Raw genomic sequence first — 22,578 nt, forward strand, 5'->3', positions numbered from 1 at the left:
TGCGGACCTGAGTGGGGACAGCGGCGACAGTCTGTTTTCACGTCCGCTTTCCCACAATATTAACAGCGTGCCTGCCCAATCACGTTATAACTGTAGAATGATTGAGGGCGAGTTATTGGTTTCTTATGTGGGTTTATTGTTAGGCAGTTTCATTAACGTCCTCCCAGCGCGGTAACAACACACAACAGCAGTCACGTTTTCGTCTACCGTAAAGCAGTTCGTCTGCCGTAAACTGCAATGTTGTGACACTCTTAAACAGGACAATACTGCCATCTACTGGAAAGCCTCCAGAACACTGAAATTCAAGTATTTCCTTTTATTTATATGTATAATAAAATAAATAAATATATATACTGTATATATATATATATATATATATATATATATATATATATATATATATATATATATATATATATATATATATATATATATATATATATATATATATATATATATATATATATATATACACTACCGTTCAAAAGTTTGGGGTCACATTGAAATGTCCTTATTTTAAAAGGAAAAGCACTGTACTTTTCAATGAAGATAACTTTAAACTAGTGTTAACTTTAAAGAAATACACTCTATACATTGCTAATGTGGTAAATGACTATTCTAGCTGCAAATGTCTGGTTTTTGGTGTAATATCTACTTAGGTGTATAGAGGCCCATTTCCAGAAACTATCACTCCAGTGTTCTAATGGTACAATGTGTTTGCTCATTGGCTCAGAAGGCTAATTGATGATTAGAAAACTCTTGTGCAATCATGTTCACACATCTGAAAACAGTTTAGCTTGTTACAGAAGCTACAAAACTGACCTTCCTTTGAGCAGATTGAGTTTCTGGAGCATCACATTTGTGGGGTCAATTAAACGCTCAAAATGGCCAGAAAAAGAGAACTTTCATCTGAAACTCGACAGTCTATTCTTGTTCTTAGAAATAAAGGCTATTCCACAAAATTGTTTGGGTGACCCCAAACTTTTGAACGGTAGTGTATATATATATATATATATATATATATATATATATATATATATATATATATATATATATATATATATATATATATATATAGGAAATACTTGAGTTGGTGAATTCTAGCTTAAATATATTCCCCTCTTAACCACGCCCTTAACCACGACCCCAACCACGACCCCGGCAGGCAGTGTTGCCCTGTTTGAGACTGTCACAGCATTGCTGTTTACGGCAGACGACCTGCTTTACGGTAGGACAAAAATGTGACTGTTGTTGTTGTGTGATGTTGCCGCACTGGGTAGACGTTCATGAAAACTGCCTACAATAAAGAAACAAAGAACTCGCCCTCGATCATTCACATGGGTAACAACATTTAACTATGTATTTTTTTTTCTGAAATGGTTCAACCGCCACCCGCCCGAATCTATTTAAAATCTATTTTTTTCGTCATACAACCGCCCGACCCGCGGTTTACCCGCGGACTCCGTGGATGTACCCGCTAACCGCGCATCTCTATTACATATCTTTTTACCTGCACAATGCCTCCCGATGTGGTCTGCGTATTTGGGATCACAACTAACCATCCTCGTCTCACCCGACACATTCCGACTTTTACAAAGCAATTAAGTACCTGCTGCCATCTACTGACATGGTGTATTACGTGGTTACCCTGCCGGGTTTTACACAGCACAGACACTAAGCAACGGCACATTATTTGCAGATTATAATTATTGATTTGCAAAAAATATTTTTTGGACCAAGTAGGTGAAGTTGCATAAACACTGTGCTAACATACCACACAACAAAATAATACCAAGGCTTACTATGATTTGTGCCAATATTGCTATCGTATCGGAAGAGAAAAGGCTGTCTTGGACATCTTTAGTACAAGCTGCGTCACTGAAACCATGAAACTCGTATCCTGCGGCACCACTGTGATAAGAATAACTCTACAACTAACATCTACAGCCAAACAATCCACATACCTGTTGGTGTGTCTTCCTCTTCCATCTCCACAGCCTTCAAAGGATCCTGTGTGCCTTTCAAGAGATATGATGGAAGTGATTTAACACTTGTCGTTGGAGTAGAGGACAAAAAACCTGTAGCGTCTGCATATGTTAATGAGCTAGAGCCACATTTATAAATAGGCAAGGGACTGACTCCAGGTGAGCTGGAAAACAATAGTTTCAAGCCTCCTTGAAGTGGATTTGTGCTGGAAGATATAGGTGATGAAGGAAAGTGAAGGGAATGATCTGAAAGCAGAGACTCCTGGTGGGATTGGTTCAGGCTCTTTAGATTGCTTGTTGGTGATTGGGAAGGCATCGCTGATGGGATTGGTTCAAGAAGTAACTGGGATGATTGTAACTTCTTTGGGAGGACAGGTGATATTGAGCCTTTTTGTAATGGCTTCGATCGGCCGGCATTGAGGAGTGAAGCTGAACTTGACGGAGAGACAGTGAAGGCCGAATTTAAAGAGGATGATGGCGGAAAGGGGAAGATATGCTCATGTGGGATTAGAGGAGAAGGATCAGGAAAGGGGTCTGGGAGCTCAGTTTGATGATGTGGAAATAATGGAGAGTGTGGGGAGCCACGGTGGTGTTTTGATTTGTGGATTGTGGGAGAGGAAGTGGACATCTGTGGCTTTGAGGATGAAGTTGAAGTGTTTGCTTTCTCAGCAGCAAAGTATGATGGCTTACTCTTGGTGGACAGCACTGTACAAAGGAAAGGAACTTCATTAGCTGCTTACTTGTGGGATCACATGATGTAAACATACTAGGAATAAACCAAAACAAAGCTGTCATAATATAATAATACTTTTTAATTTGATATATATATATATATATATATATATATATATATATATATATATATATATATATATATATATATATGTTACAAAATAATTAGAAATAGCTGACTACATTCCATCGTGCGAAAAGCAATAAATCAACAAAGAAAAGTGTTTGTTGGATTAAGTTAGCTCAATAATATACTGCACTTGGTTTTTAAATAAAGTACCGTAATATAATATTCTATAATAACAGAAAAACTATACACTATTACGTTATTGTCACAAATTATATACACTAAGTTATTATGTTATTATTACCCCGAATGGAATAAGCGGTAGAAAATGGATGGATGGATTTACACAGTAGGGCCAATTTAGTGTTGCCAATCAACCTATCCCCAGGTGCATGTCTTTGGACGTGGGAGGAAGCCGGAGTACCCGGAGGGAACCCACGCAGTCACGGGGAGAACATGCAAACTCCACACAGAAAGATCCCGAGCCCGGGATTGACCTCAGGACTACTCAGGACCTTCGTATTGTGAGGCAGACGCACTAACCCCTCTCACACCGTGCTGCCCTGTACATAAAACCATTTATTAAATTGTATGTGTAAAATGTTGTTCTAATATATTTCATATTATATATATACATATATACACTACCGTTCAAAAGTTTGGGGTCACCCAAACAATTTTGTGGAATAGCCTTCATTTCTAAGAACAAGAATAGACTGTCGAGTTTCAAATGAAAGTTGTCTTTTTCTGGCCATTTTGAGCGTTTAATTGACCCCACAAATGTGATGCTCCAGAAACTCAATCTGCTCAAAGGAAGGTCAGTTTTGTAGCTTCTGTAACGAGCTAAACTGTTTTCAGATGTGTGTACATGATTGCACAAGGGTTTTCTAATCATCAATTAGCCTTCTGAGCCAATGAGCAAACACATTGTACCATTAGAACACTGGAGTGATAGTTGCTGGAAATGGGCCTCTATACACCTATGTAGATATTGCACCAAAAACCAGACATTTGCAGCTAGAATAGTCATTTACCACATTAGCAATGTATAGAGTGTATTTCTTTAAAGTTAAGACTAGTTTAAAGTTATCTTCATTGAAAAGTAGTGCTTTTCCTTCAAAAATAAGGACATTTCAATGTGACCCCAAACTTTTGAACGGTAGTGTATTTCATATAATTGTATGTTTGCTATATTATTCTGTCATAATTTTTCACTTTTTTAATTATTAATTAGATATGTAACATATGCATGTATCATTTACTTATATTGTATTTAATTGTATATTAACATTAAACTATACAAGTATTAATTATACATTTTAGTTATAGTAATAAAAGTCAAACAATATGTTAAATCGTTTCATACTATGCACTTTATATATGCACACTGCAAATTATAATTTGCTGACTATACTGACGATGTCAATCAAAAGCAATGGTGGTCAATGGTGGTCAGGCAAATGCATGATCTGGATTTTCTCATGAATTTCATGGTGCTAGTATTTCAGATAGGTAACGCCGCTTGCTACTATAAAGTCCCACAACTGCACAGCTTACTTTTAATTGAGTGTCCTTCTCGTTCAGTTTCAGGCTTTAAGGGATGAGTTCCTTGGAGCACTTTGGGTCGAACTGGTGTCTCAGATTGTCTTGATAGTTGTGCTCCTGTGCACTCAATGCTGGTTAAAAGAGTTTGGGGAACCAATTCTCTTTCTTTGCTGGATGCTGGCTTGACAAAAGGGATGCTGCATGGGAAATCAAGCCAAGAAAGTACTGACTCAACATTAACAGTATACTCACTCGACAATTAGGTACTGTGCCAGTGACGTGCGAAGAGATTCATGGCTGGTAAGGAGGAGTGTAACAGTATATCTTATCCAGATTTTTCAATATGCAGCCTTCGGTTCTCTAAAGAGGCAGAATAAATCCCCACGTGGTACACATTGATTAGTAAGGGAAGTGTTTTTTTGTGTCATGTGTTTACCCGGCAATCAAATACAGTGGTACCTTGGGACACGAGTTCCTAATTGTACATGTTTTTTGAATGAGAATGATACGCCAGCTAAGGATGTTGAAATGGCAGACATTTATTGATGAAAATACGGAGAAGTTGCTGATGGTGTGTTTGATGGAGAAGCAGCTCAAAGGAAATACCGTATAAATGTGCTTTCCACAGTAAATACTGAACATTATTATTAAATTACTTTATAAAACTACTGGAGTCGTTCGTAGTGCATTATATTGTAGGGTTTTTCATACAATATTTGTATCTAAAAGTTAGCTTTTCTTTTAAAAGGCAAATTACATGTTACAATTGTGGTAATTTAATATAGGGTTTTTGAGGTACCAGGTGCGTCACAGAACCAACTACCGTATTTCTGGACCATAGGATGAATGGTCTATTCTCGATCTTATTTCATATATAAGGCGCACCGGATTATAGGGTGCATTAAAGGGGTCATTTGTGGTCTACATAACATGTAATGGTGGTTGTTTGGTCAAAATGTTGCATAAATGATGTTTTACAGATCATCTTCAAGCCGCTTTCTGACAGTCGCTTCCAGATGCGCCGTTTTGTGGCCGGTCTTATTTACGTGGCTCACCTTCGGCAGCGTCTTCTCCCCGTCATCTTTGTTGTAGCGGTGTAGCGTGCAAGGACGGGAGTGGAAGAATTGTCAAAAGATGTAGCTAACTGTTGTAATGACATTCAGACTTTACTTAAATCAATAACGGAGCAGCATCTCCTCATCCGGAAACAACAACAAGGCCGGAAATGTGTCCCGTGAAAAACTGCCCAACCGGAACACTCTAATAACTAAAAATTATTGGGTGAATAATTTAAAGTCACTACACCGGTATATTTTGTACCAAATACATATCAGCAGGTACCAGAAGGTAAGAAAAGTTGCTTTTGCATAATATTGCAAAAACAAAATGCCAGATAGTATGTCTTACCTTATACACACACCAAAATAATACTCGTTTGTTTAATGCGCCGACAATCCATCAAGCGGTGCGGCTTCATAGCTTACCAAAGTCGTACTAAAACATTTTTAAAATATTTTTGAGCGCCGTGTGTAATGTTCTATATTTTCAATAGAAAATATAAAATGTTGGTGTTGTTTACTTAAGCCATATTGCCATCATATTGGCAGTCTACACGTATATCTTATGTTTGACTGCCATCTACTGGTCACACTTATCATTACAACATGTACCAAATAAAATTGATTTGAGGTTGGTAAGCAAAACCAGAATTATGTTGTACATTAGGGTTAGGGTTTTGAAAAAAAAAAAAGATTTTAAGTGCGCCTTATAGTCCGGAAAATACGGTATACTCATATCCCAAGGTTGTTAGTTTAGTTTTTTTTATCAGTCATCATGACTTCCCTGCCTTCCTTGACCGCACGTCACTGACCTACACAATCTAAAGAAATCCCATATCAATAAATAGCCCCTGCTATTTTATCCGTAAAAGAAATGTATAAACAAATGGTGCCTTTACAATGAGAAAGTACTTTTGACTGACACTGTTAGGGACATACGAAGTAGTTTGGGATGTTGCAGAACTGTAGTTTTACTTCTGTAGTTAGATATCCAATTGTTTTAATGCAAACCAGTGACTACCATAATACAACATTATTGTGAAAATGATCTACTAGTTCTCCTTATTGGATCTCTTGAAATGTTTTTACTGTATTTTTGTAGACAAATATAGAGTAATTATGATATTGAATAATATAATAACTTACTTTCCTTTGTGTGGGCTTTGCTCAGCAATGACTTGGTCTCTGTCAGTCTGGAGAAGACATAACTTTGTAGATTGTTTCTAGGATTGTAATAGGATAGAGTGACTACTGTACTAAGCTGCATCTGTTAATGACCCAAAAACTCACATCATCCAGCACGTCGAGTGTAGCGTTTAGAGGTCCAAACCCGATCTCGCTGACGGGGACCGCAAACAATAATGCACAATAGCCTCGGAAATCTTCATCTTGACCTATGAACACACAAATTCAGTTTCTCAAAAAGAGAAGATGTTTCTAATGTACTAAAGTGTTTCAGTGATTTCAGCCTATTGACTGATCTGTAAGATAAGAACTAATAGTGTGCGCAAACTATAAAATTGTGTGTACATTAGGTGGGTATGTTGCAGGTGATCAATGTACTAAGACTACGTGCATGTTTTGATAACAAGTGCAAAAGTGGTGCAGACCACCTAATTTGAATAAGGTTTTGGCATGTACTACCAGCTGTCACCATTGAGACCGCAATAACTTTTTTTCAGGAACGTTAAATAAAGTTCTCCCTGTTTCCACCAAAAACTACCCGGGTAGATTTAGTTCTTCAGGAACCTTTCGGAGTTCTTTCTAGCTTGGTGGGACTTTTCCAAGCGACCAGGAACCTTTTCGGGTGTGGGCTGTGCTGTCGAACGCTGATTGTTTGAACACAGTTGCGGGTATTCCAAAAACTTGTTTTAAAACACAAGATCACCATTGGAATTAACGCGGCTACTTGTCTTTTTTGTTTTTTGTTTCTTGTGTATGTCTATTACAACAAACTTGAATATGAAGAGAAAGAAGAACGGAAGGAGCTTTCAAAATGCAGAAACTTCATTTCGTTAGCAAAGTTACGAGAAGTGGACAGACTCTTGTAAACTTTTTAACGGCGGGGTATGACCTCAGAGGCTTACTATTCTGACTTTGTTGGATAAATGTGGAAAAAAAAGTATGCAGCACACAAGTGGAACGTGTCATATGGGGGTTTGCGGCTCACTGCGGGGTCGTTCTCCCGGGAATGCAGAACAGACAACTCCGGACGACAGCGTGAGGTAGGAGATGATTTTAATCTTCTCAAGAAATTTTGGCAGGGCATGAGGTTAACAAACATAAACTATGGCGTGGAACAAACACGAAACTGTGGCATGAAACAAACAGCATAAACTATGGCTTGGAACAAACACGAAACTGTGGCATGAAATAAACACGACTTACGTGGACACGGCATGAATCGAACAAATAATGCCTCTGATTAGTGCTCGCAAAGCAGGTGAGCGGGCGAACACTAATCAGAGCCAGGGGGAAATAATAAGTAACTATGGTAACCAAACCAAACTCAGAGATGTCACAAACAGGAACTAAAAGAGTCCAAAGCTAACAGAAAATAACAAAAACATGATCTGGACCACGGATCATGACAGAACAAAGGTAAATACAATCAAATACTAACTATTTACTTTATTACATGTTGTAAAAGTAGTCAGTGTTTGTGTAGTTATTAGCCTCAACCCGAGTGAACAGATTGCTAATGCTAACAAGCTAACGCAAAAGCCGATGTGTTTTTATTCTCGGCGTGCGATAAACCCCAACATTTATTATTTATATATTGTTATTTTCAGCTGAAATTAACCAAAAGCAATCCCCTGACCCTAATGAATTCATCATGTACCAAGGGTACGACTTTCCGACTGATGGACATTGCGGACAGAAGTCCGACTTTTTATGAACAACTCGGTACACTTTATTTTTTTAATCATATCGTTTTGTATATGATTGCTTTGTATTTCAATTACTCACTTTTTAGTAAAATAACTGACCTAATATTGTCTGTTTATTTACATGGTATCAGTATAGAAATATAGTAAACACTTCCTCCATACGTCATCAGCCTGATTTATATAAACTACTGTTAAGTGCGATGGGAACACAAACCACACACTTCTACAGGAACCTATAAATCCAGGAACCAAAAAGGGCATATTGACTGTACTTCCAAGTTCCATGGCATCAACTTGTGTCGCTTTGTTATAACGTGGAACATGCAGCACACAATTGTCATCTGCAATACCTTTTCTCTGTTACTAGAAAAGTTCCTCCTGTGTCATCTACAACTGCACTGCAAAAGTGTGCTCTGGGAGACGCCTTTTAGCAAAAAATTTTGCGCTGAATTAATCCAGGCACAATGAAATGCAGTGTTGGAGGAAGTGTTTTCGTATAAAACACAACAGACATATGAAGAAATGCAAGCAAACACCAAAACAAATTAAGTAGCTCCAAATCATCCTCTTAAGTCATCCAATATCTCAAAAATGTAATTGCTGAATAGAAGATACAGTATGTCTAATCATTTTTTTTTAAATGCAACGTGACACTTAATGAAAATGAGTATGACACCCCTGTTCTTGAGGATCTTGCATTATATAAGGTGTGTCAGCATTAGGGAGACATGTAGTTAAGGGTGGTTCTGCAGATGGATGGCGGCTGCGGCGAGCTACTTCCATATCAGATTGATTACTCAGCGGATTATCCATCCGTCTATCCATCCATTTTCATTCAAAGAGTCTGACAGGGTTGCTTTCTATCTCCCTTGCTCTTCAATACCTGTGGTGAAGCCATCATTAGGCAGGTAAAAAAAGACCCTATCTTAGATAAAAGATCTGGCTTCAATGGTGGCAGAGCAGTATGGAGTATTCACGATGCTGGTGGCATTACTTTGATTGATAATTGAGGCAAAAAGCAGAATAATTGGAGAATGCAGCTGAACCAAACTCTCCCAACATGCATGTAATGGTCCATGGAAGCAAATGAGTCTTCCTTGGCAGAAATACAATCAACTAAGTGGACCACTACAAATTTTTTGGCTACATAGTTGGAATGGATGTAGACTACATTAGAGATCCATGCCAGATTATAAATAAGATGCCACCTGTCGACTAATTGGATTGTGTAAAACAAAAGAGATTTGGATGCAACTAAAGAAACACCTGGTGAAATCTTTAGTGTGACATACACTATATTGCCAAAAGTATTTGGCCACCTGCCTTGAATCACATATGAACTTGAAGTGCCATCCCATTCCTAACCCATTGGGTTCAATATGATGTCGGTCCACTTTTTGCAGCTATTACAGCTTCAACTCTTCTGGGAAGGCTGTCCACAAGGTTGCGGAGTGTGTTTATAGGAATTTTCGACCATTCTTCCAAAAGCGCATTGGTGAGGTCACACACTGATGTTGGTCAAGAAGGCCTGGCTCTCAGTCTCTGTTCTAATTCATCCCAAAGGTGTTCTATCGGATTCAGGTCAAGACTCTGTCATCCATGTCTTTATGGACCTTGCTTTGTGCACTGGTGCAGTCATGTTAGAATTAGGAAGGGGCTCGCTCCAAACTGTTCCCACAAGGTTGGGAGCATGTAATTGTCCAAAATGTTTTGGTATCCTGGAGCATTCAAAGTTCCTTTCACTGGAACTAAGGGGCCAAACCCAACTCCTGAAAAACAACCCCACACTATAATTCCTCTTCCACTAAATTTCACACTCGGCACAATGCAGTCCAAAATGTAGCGTTCTCGTGGCAACCTCCAAACCCAGACTCGTCCATCAGATTCCCAGATGGAAAAGCGTGATTCATCACTCCAGACAACACGTCTCCACTGCTATAGAGTCCATTGGCGACGTGCTTTACACTGCATCCGACGTTTTGCATTGGACTTGGTGATGTATGGCTTAGAGCCTTAGACGCAGCAGCGCGGCCATGGAAACCCATTCCATGAAGCTCTCTGCGTACTGTACGTGGGCTAATTGAAAGGTCACATGAAGTTTGAAGCTCGGTAGCAACTGACTGTGCAGAAAGTCGGCGACCTCTTTGCACTGTGGGCTTCAGCATCCGCTGACTCCTCTCTGTAAGCTGAGTTTCTGTTGTTCCCAAACTCTTCCATTTTCTTACAATAAAGCCGATAGTTGACTTTGGAATATTTAGGAGCGAGGAAATTTCACGACTGGATTTGTTGCACAGGTGGCATCTTATGACAGTTCCACGCTGGAAATCACTGAGCTCCTGAGAGCGGCCCATTCTTTCACAAATGTTTGTAGAAACAGTCTCCATGCCTAAGTGCTTGGTTTTAGTGATTAGGGCATCTGATTCTGATCATTTGGATGGCTGGCCAAATACTTTACTTGTACTTTATGGTGCAGAAAGGCGGATTCTGAAACAGAGTGACATGAGGAAAATACAGATCTTTGAGTTATGGGTATGACACTGAATGCTACAGGTCACCCGAAAGAACGAGAAGACCGATAGTTGGGTGCGCCAAAGTGTAGGAGTAACAGGGGTAGATGGTCTGCTTGCCCAGTTAAGAGGAAAACCTGCATGCACGAACACTGAAGTGACGGCCACATAGCAAAGTGGAGATGGGCCATTAAAAGAGAAGTTGAAGGAAAGTAAAAACCAAAAAGAATAAAAACGAGCTGGATTGATAAACTCAGAATGTGGACATATGGTTGAATCAAGAGAATGATTGAAGAGAATGCCAACAGTTCTTTGAAGACGATGGCAAAACAGCAGCAGCTTTGGAGTCTTCTCAAAAAAAACAATGCTGTATCAAATATTTAACTGTGACAAACCTATTGTTTGAATGATGTTTTAATAAAAAGACTATCTTTGTATATCAAAGGTGTGAACTATTGGCTGTACCGGAGGGCAGATTGCTAACAGCTTCCTTTGTCTGTAGGTCAGAGTGATGAATGATGTTTTTTTTGGTGTTCAAGATTAGTTGCTGTTAATTAGTTTTAAATGTGTTTCATTGCATGTTTGTTTACAGCAACACATCCCTGGGGAGTATTTAGAACAACTTCCGCTTATTCACAGCAGTTCATTCCAAAAGTAATAAACACTAATAGGGGGATATTTAATGCATCGAAGGTAAGTGGAGTTTTTCATTTACTGTGCTATTATTGACTGTGGCTCCTCCAGCCCTGTATGAATGCTACAGGAATGTTGTGTATCCGACTAAACACCTTTTCAATGTGTGAATAATGCACTGGAAACATGACACATAGTTTGAACCTTTGTGACTTTTTACCTCATTTTATTTGTGTGACAGATTCGTGGGGAAAAATAAGTTACGTGGTTGTAGCAGTCCAAAGAATAAGTTATTGCTGCCTGTACAAAGGATCTGTATTCTAAAGTTTGTTTGGTTCACATTCAACTGCAGGGGCCTTAAAGGGTCAAAAAGGCGATGAACTAGTTTTTTTCTTTTACAAAAAATTGTAATGTAATGTCTGAAAGTCTCATGGGCAAAAAAACATACTTATTTTTCTTAGAAAGCGGTCAAACAGACAGACCTTGGTCTGGATATCTCTATACGCCGCTCTATACAGACCCCTACTTATTGAAATGTTGGACATGTGTATAGCGCTGATATTTCCTGGAATGACAGTTGCCCTATTATCATTATTGGCCTATAAGTAATATTTCTAAACATTGTTTGTCAATTCAATAAGTAGTTTGTGTGTTTGAGTATATTTTTTATATTTAAGTCATTTCACTTCTCGTGTCAGTTGGTGAAAATTTAGATATGACAAAATAAGCGAGACTGAATGGCCGTTAAGATCTTTCTGGCTTCCTCTTGAAGACATTTTTCTCGACAGGATTTTTTTTTAGATTGTTTTTTAACATTACTGCTATGGGAGATGTGTTATAATGTGGGATTAACCCCTTTTTTGTAAATGTTTGCTGTATCTATGGCCAAATTTGTTGTTGTTACTCCATGAGACATGATTTTTCCAAATATATATTTTTTAATGTTAAAACAATAAAATTCCAATGTGCAATTTAATCACGATAGACTAACAGTTATTCGACAATATTCTAAAGGCACACAGGGTATAGGGGTCCTTAATTTTTCAAAGGGAAAAACATGTTGTAATATTTTATTTTGCTTCGTTTCTTATATTACATCTCTCTTAACAAAACAGGCTAATAAAATAATAGCCACTTCCATCATTCAGGACCCCACACATCCATTGCACTCATCATTCCAGCTGCTACCATCAGGCCATTGCTTTAAGGTCCCACTTATACAAAAAAAAAAAAAATGTATTCGTTATTTTAACCCTTAAAGGCATTCTGATTAAATTATGTCACAGTTGTCAATTAGTATAAATTTGCATTAGTTAATGTCACAACGGGGGTCGCATGTTTATGCGCGGATCGTTTTCCCAGGATGCAGACGGAACTCCGGAGGCAGTATGCAGTTAAGACAATGCAGTCAGGCAGGAATACAAAAAATATAGGAAGTGTGCCGGTAGCACGGGAAGCTATGGTAAGCTACCAGGAAAAGCTTAGCATGGAAAACAAGTAACCCAATGGCAAAGCTTAGCTCAGGAATCAAACGGAAAACACACATAACTTGTTGCATTGAGCAAACAAGACAGCCAGACTGAGCATGGCGAAAAGCAGGGTTAAATAGGTGAGTGTCCATAACACTAATCAGAGGCAGGTGGAAAATAATCAGCACCCATGGCAACTAAAACACAAACCCAGGGGTGCTGAAAACAGAACTAATGGAGTCAAACCAAAATAAAACATGGATCATAACAAATCTTTTTCTCATTTAAATATATGACATTGTCTGATCAAAAGGAAACAGTGAAAAAAAATACATGTGTTTAGGACTGAAGTGTATCGACCCTAACTAACCTTAACCCTAACCCAAAACAAGTTTTAAAAAAAGAAAAAAAGAATACTAAATAATTTTACATCCTTCAAAAACGTAAGGACATTTATGTCCAGTTTGGTTCTGAAGATAATAAAAATCAAATGTCCCCAGAGGGTTAAGGTAAACAAGAAGTAATTGATCTACATGAGTTCAGGATTGGAGCAAATCTTCATGGACGAGATATAAGAGACATTTGATAGCCTCAGAGTCGTACAGTAAGGTTTGGAAGGAGAGCATCACCCAAGTCTAACTGTCTCTTAACAGCTACCGCTGGGGGCAAGCACTCAGGACACTCCCCTGACTGATGAGTGACAGGTCATAAGCATCAGACAGGAATGCAAACCCAAACCCCCACTGCCCTGTCTACCTTGTCCATCTTCTTGCCCAGGCAGAGTGCAACCTGTCAGGCATGAATCGTCCCCGACATGCCTCTGCCCACACAATCAGAGCCTGTGATTACACATCAGTCTGTTACAGATGGACAGGCGGGCACAATGCATCAAACCCACTCGCATTCTATGTGTTTAAACTCTTAATGCATTTCTGTTTATGGGTGCAGGTCAGAGCATTAACGCTCTTAAAGGTTTATTTAGTTTGAGAACTCATTTGGGTATAAGCAGCACAAAGAACAAGAGCATATAACTGTTATTACTGTACATTAATGGGACATAAAAATGGGGGTTCATTACCTCTTCGGCTGCTCGCCTGTTTCGCTTCAATGAGTGTATCATTCATAGATTCCAAAGCTGTAGAGCAGACCCATGGTGGATGACAAGCCTCAAGTGGGGTGCTAGAAAGTAGAAATTAAAATGTAAATGTAGAGTCCTTATTGTTGTCATACACCATGCATTTGCATATGGAGAAAACAAGGTAGCCTTTCTCAGTTTATCTTAAGTAGATGCACGCAGGATGATAATCTATTCAAATGTATACAGCTCACCTTCACTGCAGACCCCTGTCCTTCACACTGTCTGTCTTTACCTTCCCAGGCAACTTCATTCCGCTCAGCAGGGCAAAGTGCGAGGCCGGTGAGAGAAAAATGGTCCCCAAGTGACTGCAATTGTGATATTTTTTTCCCCCATTCTGAATACCTTCTTCTTTAGCCTTTACTCTGCACAAGCATGGAAAGATATCTATTATATGTTGTTGTAAATAATGGACTCGGTATGTAATTGTTAATTACTGTCTCTCTTGTCATCACTTTGCTTCATCTTTCACTTTTCTATTATCCAAACAAGACACTGAAACCTTGAGACTCACTGTCTGCATCGGTTGCATACATTTATCATTCTGATGAAGGGGCCTACAGAGTAATCGGAGGGTTCCAATCTTGCCTCCCCCATGCCTGGGCAAGGAACCCCACACACCTTGCCCCCATTGCAGATCTGCGAGGCGATTCTCCATGATTGTTCCCCTCTGCTCTTCAAGAGGATGGGTTAAATCCAGAAGATGACAATAAAGATGATCCTTCTTTTTCCTTCGGGCAGGATAACCAATTCATTCATTCATTGTTCAGTCGCCTGTCTGGAATTAAATGCCGATCAATCGGATCTGAATCAGTCTCAGCTAGTTGCGGTCAAAATTAGATCATCATGACATTAAACACGATAAGTTGAGCTACATTGATGAATGTCAACTTTATTGCGGAGATACTTATAAAATAACATTGCCTTCCTTCATACTTTCGCCAAACAAGCCGTTGGGAATTTAAACAACCTGTGCGATTTTTCAGACCGGTGGCGTCAGCGGATTTTAAATATACAGTCATGGTCAAAAGTTTACATACACTTGTAAATAACATAATATTATGGCTGTCTTGTGTTTCCAATAATTTCTGCAACTCTTATTTTGTTGTGATAAAGTCATTGGAGCACATACTTGTTGGTCACAAAAAACATTCATGAAGTTTGGTTCTTTTATGAATTTATTACGGGTCTACTGAAAATGTGACCAAATCTGCTGGGTCAAAAGTATACATACAGCAACGTTAATATTTGGTTACATGTCCCTTGGCAAGTTTCACTGCAAGAAGGCGCTTTTGGTAGCCATCCACAAGCTTCTGGTTGAATTTTTGACCAGTCGTCTTGACAAAATTGGTGCAGTTCAGCTTAATGTGTTGGTTTTCTGGCATGGACTTGTTTCTTTTGCATTGTCCACACATTTAAGTCAGGACTTTGGGAAGGCCATTCTAAAATCCTAATTCTAGCCTGATTTAGCCATTACTTTACCACTTTTGACATGTGTTTGGGGTCATTGTCCTATTGGACTGTGCCCAAGACCCAACCTCCAGGCTGATGATTTTAGGTTGTCCTGAAGAATTTGGAAGTAATCCTCCTTTTTTATTGTCCCATTTACTATCTGTAAAGCACCAGTTCCATTGGCAGCAAAACAGGGCCAGAGCATAATACTACCCCCACCATGCTTGACGGTAGGAATGGTGTTCCTGGGATAAAAAGCCTCACCTTTTCTCCTCCAAACATATTGCTGGGTATTGTGGCCAAAGAGCAACATTTTTGGTGGACAAAGATAAGACCTTCTAGAGCAATGGTTCTTAACCTGGGTTTGATCGAACCCTAGGGGTTCGGTGAGTCGGGCTCAGGGGTTCGGCGGAGGTCAAGACACACCCAACTCATCGTATAAATAAAAAGTTCTCCCTGCCGGGCGTATTACGGATACGGCAACAACAGAAGTCACACTGATTCGCAGGTGTGTCATTTGTTGTGAGTTTATGCACTGTGTTGGTTTTGTTGTTTGAACAAGGTGATGTTTATGCACGGTTCATTTTGTGCACCAGTAATAAAACATGGTAACACTTTAGTATGGGGAACATATTCACCATTAATTAGTTGCTTATCAACATGCAAATTAGTAACATATTGGCTCTTAACTAGTCATTATTAAGTACTTATTAATGCTTTAAACGGCATGACCTTACTATAACTGGAACATATTCACCATTAATTAGTTGCTTATCAACATGCAAATTAGTAACATATTGGCTCTTAACTAGTCATTATTAAGTACTTATTAATGCTTTAAACGGCATGACCTTACTATAACTCTAACCCTCTAACCCTGGCCCTAACCCTCTAACCCTAACCAAATAACTCTAAATTAAGTCTTTGTTACTTAGAATATGTTCCCCATACTAAAGTGTTACCAAAAACATAACTTTGTCTTGAATTTGAAAAAGAAAAAATATATATTTTTCACTTAAGAAAGGTTTGGTGAATGCGCATATGAAACTGGTGGGGTTCGGTACCTCCAACAAGGTTAAGAACCACTGTTCTAGAGGAAAGGTCTGTGGTCAGATGAAACAAAGATTGAGCTGGTTGGGAGCAATGTTTGGAGGAGAAAATGGCTGTCTTAAGTTTCCAATAATTTCTACAATTCTTGTTTTTTTGTGATCGAGTGATTGGAGCACATACTCCAATCACTCGATCACAAAAAAATAAGAGTTGTAGAAATTATTGGAAACTCAAGACAGCCATGACATTATGTTCTTTACAAGTGTATGTAAACTTTTGATCGCGACTGTATGGTAAAAATTTGCTTTGCGCGTGTTTGCCATTGAAGTCCAACCATGTTGTCGATTAGCTCCTTTTTTTTGACTATCTTCTTGTTGTGGGGCAGGCTGGCTTGTACATGGCACATATATCCTCCGTTGTTGCTATTTGTATTACAAATTAGCGTATATGTTGAACTTTTATCTGTCAGTAGCCTCGCTATGGACGCGGAAAAAACTGCAACAAAGATGGCGGGGAGAAGACGCTGTCGAAGTGGAGGCACGTAAATAAGACCACCTTCAAAACGGCACATCCGGAAGAGACGGTCAGAAAGCGGCTTGAGAATGGTCTGTATAGCATAATCACTACAACATTTTGACCAAAGAATCACCATTCCACGTTATGTAAACCACAACCATGTGTGAAGTAGAAAACAAATCATAATATGATCCCTTTAAGGTTAATAAAATGTGCTTATTATTTGGAGGGAGGGTGGGGGGGGGGTCTACAGAGGGCAAACAAAATGCTATCAAATGACCTATCAACACTGTTTTTTTGGTTTTGACTCTAACTTTTCTCATGTTAGGTGTCAAGTAGCAGCAGTGGAAGGAGAGAGGAGTGTAAAAAATAGCTCCTTTAGAGGTCACCTCTGATTTATGATCGAGCAGTGTTGTGGAATTATACATGAGACCGTCTGATTCATTATTTCATCAGGTCTGCAGGCTGCAAGCATCTGTATGGATCATTGGATTGAATCAGTTTCTACATAACTGCCCGCCATTGGGAAGGTAGAACATGTGTTGTGTCAAAAGTACATATATTTGGCAGACGTTTTGGATCAAACTAACTGGCCTTAACATAGTGGGTACAATTCATGGCAAAAAACACTGGACCTGGGGACACCACTACAGTATTTAGCAAAAAGTTTTAGTATTTTTTGTGTAATTCTTCTTACATTACATAATTGAACGAGGCAATGACATGGGTTTTGTTTTAAAATTTGCAAATACTAGATGAGTGCAGTAGAGTTTTTCCTTGAAGGTTTTAAAGCCTTAATTACAGATACTTCTGACGTTGGCATTGAAAGAGGTACCCACACTGCCCAGCAACCTGGTGTAATCAGCCTGACAACCCTTCTAGTCACCGGACTGGTGGTGTTTACGACTGTAATACACCTTTCCACTTCAGTGACTTCTATAAAACATCTCCTAGCCGTCCTTCCTTCACTCTCAGAAACTTGTTAAAATTCAGCCTATCACTCTTTTTTTCCTGCCAGCCAACCAGTCTCTCCATCTCTTCATTAAACTCTGCCTCTATCATGGCTGCAGGCTTATTGCACCATAGATTGGCTCCCTCCTCTGTTCCTCACTTAACGGCCAGTGCAGCTAGGGACTTGCAGCAGTCCAGCTCAGGCAGTCAGTTGGCCTAAAGGTGGACTGGAGCTTTCCTCCCCTCTGGCCCAATCTCCGGTAGGCTAATCAGCCCAAAGATTGTGCTTAAATAAAGGGTTGTAATTATGGGACTTGCTGAAGCCAAGCCCTAATGCAGTTTGTAGCAGAATAAGTGCTGAGAAGCTATTTTGAAAGACAGATCCAGTGGCAAAATGTAGACATATTTTAAGTCAGAAAACAATTGGCAAAAATGGAGGAAACTTAAGGTCAATAAAGCTAACTAGAAAGTAGCCATACATGTTTTTAGCAATTGGGGAAAATGGAGCACCCAGAGAAAACTGAGACTGTGCCAAGTTGCCAACTGTAGACAGAAAGGACTAAAATCCATGATGGATTCTAACCAGATACCTTTCTGCTGTGAGGCAGTAGTGCAAACAATTCCTCCATGTCTTCAATGGTCACAGTAAATTACACTAGACTTAGACTTCCTTTTATTGTCATTTAAATTTGATCTTTACAGTACAGTAGGGTTGTATTAGTATAGTACCGTGATACATATGAATCATTTTCGGTACTATACGGTCTCTGAAACGTACCGGTCCACACAATCACAGAGTACTTACAAGCAGACACAGTGTGTAGACAGAAAAGGGAGAACGGACGCATTTTGGCTTAAAAACTAAAGATAAAGGTGAAGTTATAAAACTGAAACACACTCAGGAAGAGGTGCTTTAAGACATGGCTAGCTAGCTAGCGGCTAACATCCATCTGCCGTCGGCAGTGTTTTAGCGACTTCTAAATTACTAATCCTGGTCTCCATGGCGACAAAAAAAAAAAGTTTCTTACAAGTATCATCCCTGCAGGACGAGGAATAGCTAAACATGCTTCACTACACACCGTAGCTCACCGGCATCAAAATGTAAACAAATGCCATTGGTGGATCTACACCTGACATCCATTGTAATGATATCAACTACAGCCACGTATCTTGTCGATACTACTATGATTACGTCGATATTTTTTGGCATCCCATCTTGCGTTTTTTTTAAATGTATATTATGTTTATAAACTCAGGAAATATGTCCCTGGACACATGAGGACTTTGAATATGACCAATGTATGATCCTGTAACTACTTGGTATCGGATTGATACCCAAATTTGTGGTATCATCCAAAACTAATGTAAAGTATCCAAACAACAGAAGAATAAGTGACTTACATTTTAACAAAAGTGTAGACAGAACATGTTAAAAGAGAAAGTGAGCAGATATTAGCAGTAAATGAACAAGTAGAATAATAATTAATTTTCTACCACTTGTCCTTAATAATGTTGACAAAATAATATAATGATAGATGACACAATACATTACTGCATGTCAGCAGACTAATTAGGAGCCTTTGTTTGTTTACTTACTACTAAAAGACAAGTTGTCTTGTATGTTCACTATTTTATTTAAGGACTTAAGTGCAATAATAAACATCTTTAATGTACCCTAAGATGTTTTGTTAAAATAAAGCCAATAATGCAATTTGTTTGTGGTCCCCTTAATTTAGAAAAGTATCGAAATAATTTTAGTACCGGTACCAAAATATTGATACCGTTACAACACTACAGTACAGATAAGAACGGAATTTCCTTGCATTAGCTTGTTGTAGTGCAGGATAAAGAGCAATAAAGTGCAGTGTTTGCATTTACAAAAGAAGGTGAAGATATAAATAGATTACGTTACGCATCCAGTGAAAATCCAAGGTAAGAAGATGCCTGCTGCAAATGACGCTGTCCCAAAGCCACTCAAAGAATGGTATGCGCAAACTACAGTTAAATCCAAATAAAATAATAGGTATAAATAAGTTATCGATATCAATCAGGAGAAGCAGGCAGTTTCCTTTTTTAATTCGAGAAAACATATTGTGCAGTTTTATGAGGTCACTGAGGTGGTCTGGTCTGCATTTAGTAAAAAGCAATGTTAAAATAATGGCACACTTTAGATCAAATATTCAACTATTGTAAGATTTATTTTAAATAACAATGTTTGTGAGGTAAAGGCTGCATTTACATAGATGATAACATTAATCACACAATCTGTTTAGGAATCATGTCAAACGTCTCAATTTTAAAGTCATTCCTTTCATCACCTGAGTTGGCATATATTCTTCTGTGACTCACATTTCTTCTTGCATGCTCTCTGAATATACAGATACCGGCCTATTCTGTTCCTGCCTGGCATCTCACTCTCTGCTCATGCAGTCATTGGTCGATCTACGGTCATTACACTTATCACGCTGAGCTCCAGTAGACCTGTTTACAGTAGCACATAACTGGTAAGTGGCTGTTCTAACATCATTCAAGGCTAAATTGAGCCAAAATGCATCGTTCGGAACTAGCCTATCAAAGCACATCATGAGACACTGTCTCATTGTTTACGATATTCTGAGACGTTCAAAGGTTCAATAAAAAAGTAGTTGTGATTATTTAGCAGTGTTGTCTTGCTAATAACAGTAAAACTGTTAATGACTGTACCTGCGGTGCTTTTTGAGAAGCAACCTGTCCATGTAGGTGAGTCTGCTCTCATGGAACTCCACCTTGATCGGTACCTTGCCATTTCCCCATCCTGTACCTTGTCTTTCATGGTCTCGCTCTGGAGGAAAGCCGGTCTGAGTAGCTACACCTGACTTTGATGCTGGAAGAAAAAATAACAATGAAAAAATTATTATTTTTTTTTTGCTGATTGTATTGTAGCATATGTCCCGGCAAGAAATCTGCGTTCAAAGAACTCCGGCTTATTAGTATTCCCAGAGCCCAAAACAAGTCTGCGGGCTATAGAGTGTTTTCTATTCGGGCTCCAGTACTCTGGAATGCCCTCCCGGTAACAGTTAGAGATGCTACCTCAGTAGAAGCCTTTAGGTCCCATCTTAAAACTCATTTGTATACTCTAGCCTTTAAATAGACCCCCCCTTTTAAACCAGTTGATCTGCCATTTTTTTTCTTTTCTGCTCTGCCCCCCTCTCCCTCGTGGAGGGGGGGCACAGGTCCGGTGGCCACGGATGAAGTGCTGGCTGTCCAGAGTCGGGACCCGGGGGTGGACCGCTCGCCTGTGCATCAGTTGGGGACATCTCTGCGCTGCTGACCTGTCTCCGCTCTGGATTATCTCCTGCTGGCCCCACAATTGACTGGACTCTCACTATTATGTTAGATCCACTATGGACTGGACTCTCACAATATTATGCTAGACCCACTCGACGTCCATTGCACCGGTCGCCCTAGAGGGGGGGGGTCACCCACATCTGCGGTCCTCTCCAAGGTTTCTCATTGTCATCCCACTGGGTTGAGTTTTTCCTTGCCCTGATGTGGGATCTGAACCGAGGATGTCGTTGTGGCTTTTGCAGCCCTTTGAGACACTTGTGATTTAGGGCTATATACATAAACATTGATTGATTGATTGAAGAATAAAAGTAAAAAGAGAGCCCGGTTGAAAGAATGTTTCGGACAAAAGATAGAGAACGTTTTCTCGAGAAGTGAGAAAACGCCTATTCATTGCACTTTTTGTGTAAAAATACAGACAGACGGAAGTAGTGCCCATAGTGAGTAAGAACAATGTAGTTCAAACATTGCAAGTGCATGAGCGGAAAAAATGTACAGATGAATGTCAGAAAGAAAAACCTTATGATTGCTCTCAACACTTCAGAAGTCCACAATGGCAGCTTTCAATTGGACCTAAGTGCCAGTGGCTTGACTGAGATAATTAGGGCTGAAGGGTCTGGCAGTAATTTGCAGAATAAAGCGAATGAGAGGAGCAGTGTTTGTCCGAATGGTAAGGTGAAGAAAATAGTGGGGCGAAAAAAAGCACAAACACAGAGACACACAGAACCCAGACTAACATCGCTAATGGCACAACACGCTCGGCTGCACATGCAGACCCACAACTTGGAAGGCATAAAAAAACATTCACACACGGCTGAGAGGGATGAGTGCTGTGACGTGGAGAACAGCCATCCATAACACTTCTCTCAATATCTCAATATGCAACCACCGTGGATTATTTTTCTTACTGCAGTGGTAAGCACTTTCCAGAAGGCCTCCTGAACACATCCGACTATCGGCTTGGTGAAGGGCAGCACTCAGAACTTGGTGAAAATGGAAGGAGAACGATTGTGGAGTTGTCGATATACCCAAGAAAGACGTGTAGGGCAGAAGATATGACATATTAGCACACAATTGGGGGAAGACAAGGTTCCATTATTCACGCGTGCCCAGATGTAGAAAAGATTTGCTATAGCAAAAAAAGCCCAGTGCAAGTTATCACAGTGGGCTTTGCAGTGTGTAACAAAAATAGCCATTGAAATTAGGGAGATTGTCCTCAATAACTCCATTGTAATGCCCTTGGAATACTTGAATACCAGATGC

The 22,578-nt window shown here is 39.4% G+C and overlaps 1 protein-coding gene across 9 annotated transcripts in view; it reads right to left on the reverse strand.

Moving 5' to 3' along the window:
• The window catches only part of zbbx (zinc finger, B-box domain containing), an 84,618-nt gene that overhangs the window by 33,980 nt on the left and 28,060 nt on the right, over positions 1 to 22,578 (reverse strand). For 5 of the 9 annotated variants that reach the window (XR_009828382.1, XR_009828381.1, XM_062068154.1 and 2 more), the window contains exons 9-14: positions 20,695 to 20,854; positions 13,966 to 14,066; positions 6,678 to 6,781; positions 6,534 to 6,610; positions 4,342 to 4,526; positions 1,965 to 2,690 (exon numbers count right to left, since the gene is read on the reverse strand). Coding sequence is in view for 5 of the 9 variants with exons in the window: in XM_062068154.1 (XP_061924138.1) it covers positions 1,965 to 2,690; positions 4,342 to 4,526; positions 6,534 to 6,610; positions 6,678 to 6,781; positions 13,966 to 14,066; positions 20,695 to 20,854 (1,353 nt within the window). In the remaining 4 variants the exon portion in view is untranslated. Of the gene's footprint in view, positions 1 to 1,964; positions 2,691 to 4,341; positions 4,527 to 4,581; positions 4,690 to 6,533; positions 6,611 to 6,677; positions 6,782 to 13,965; positions 14,067 to 20,694; positions 20,855 to 22,578 lie in introns of those variants that run through there. The other 4 variants (XM_062068156.1, XR_009828384.1, XR_009828383.1 and 1 more) reach the window with 4 other exon arrangements.

Source organism: Entelurus aequoreus, linkage group LG13, assembly GCF_033978785.1.
Source record: "Entelurus aequoreus isolate RoL-2023_Sb linkage group LG13, RoL_Eaeq_v1.1, whole genome shotgun sequence".
Lineage (NCBI taxonomy): Eukaryota > Metazoa > Chordata > Actinopteri > Syngnathiformes > Syngnathidae > Entelurus > Entelurus aequoreus.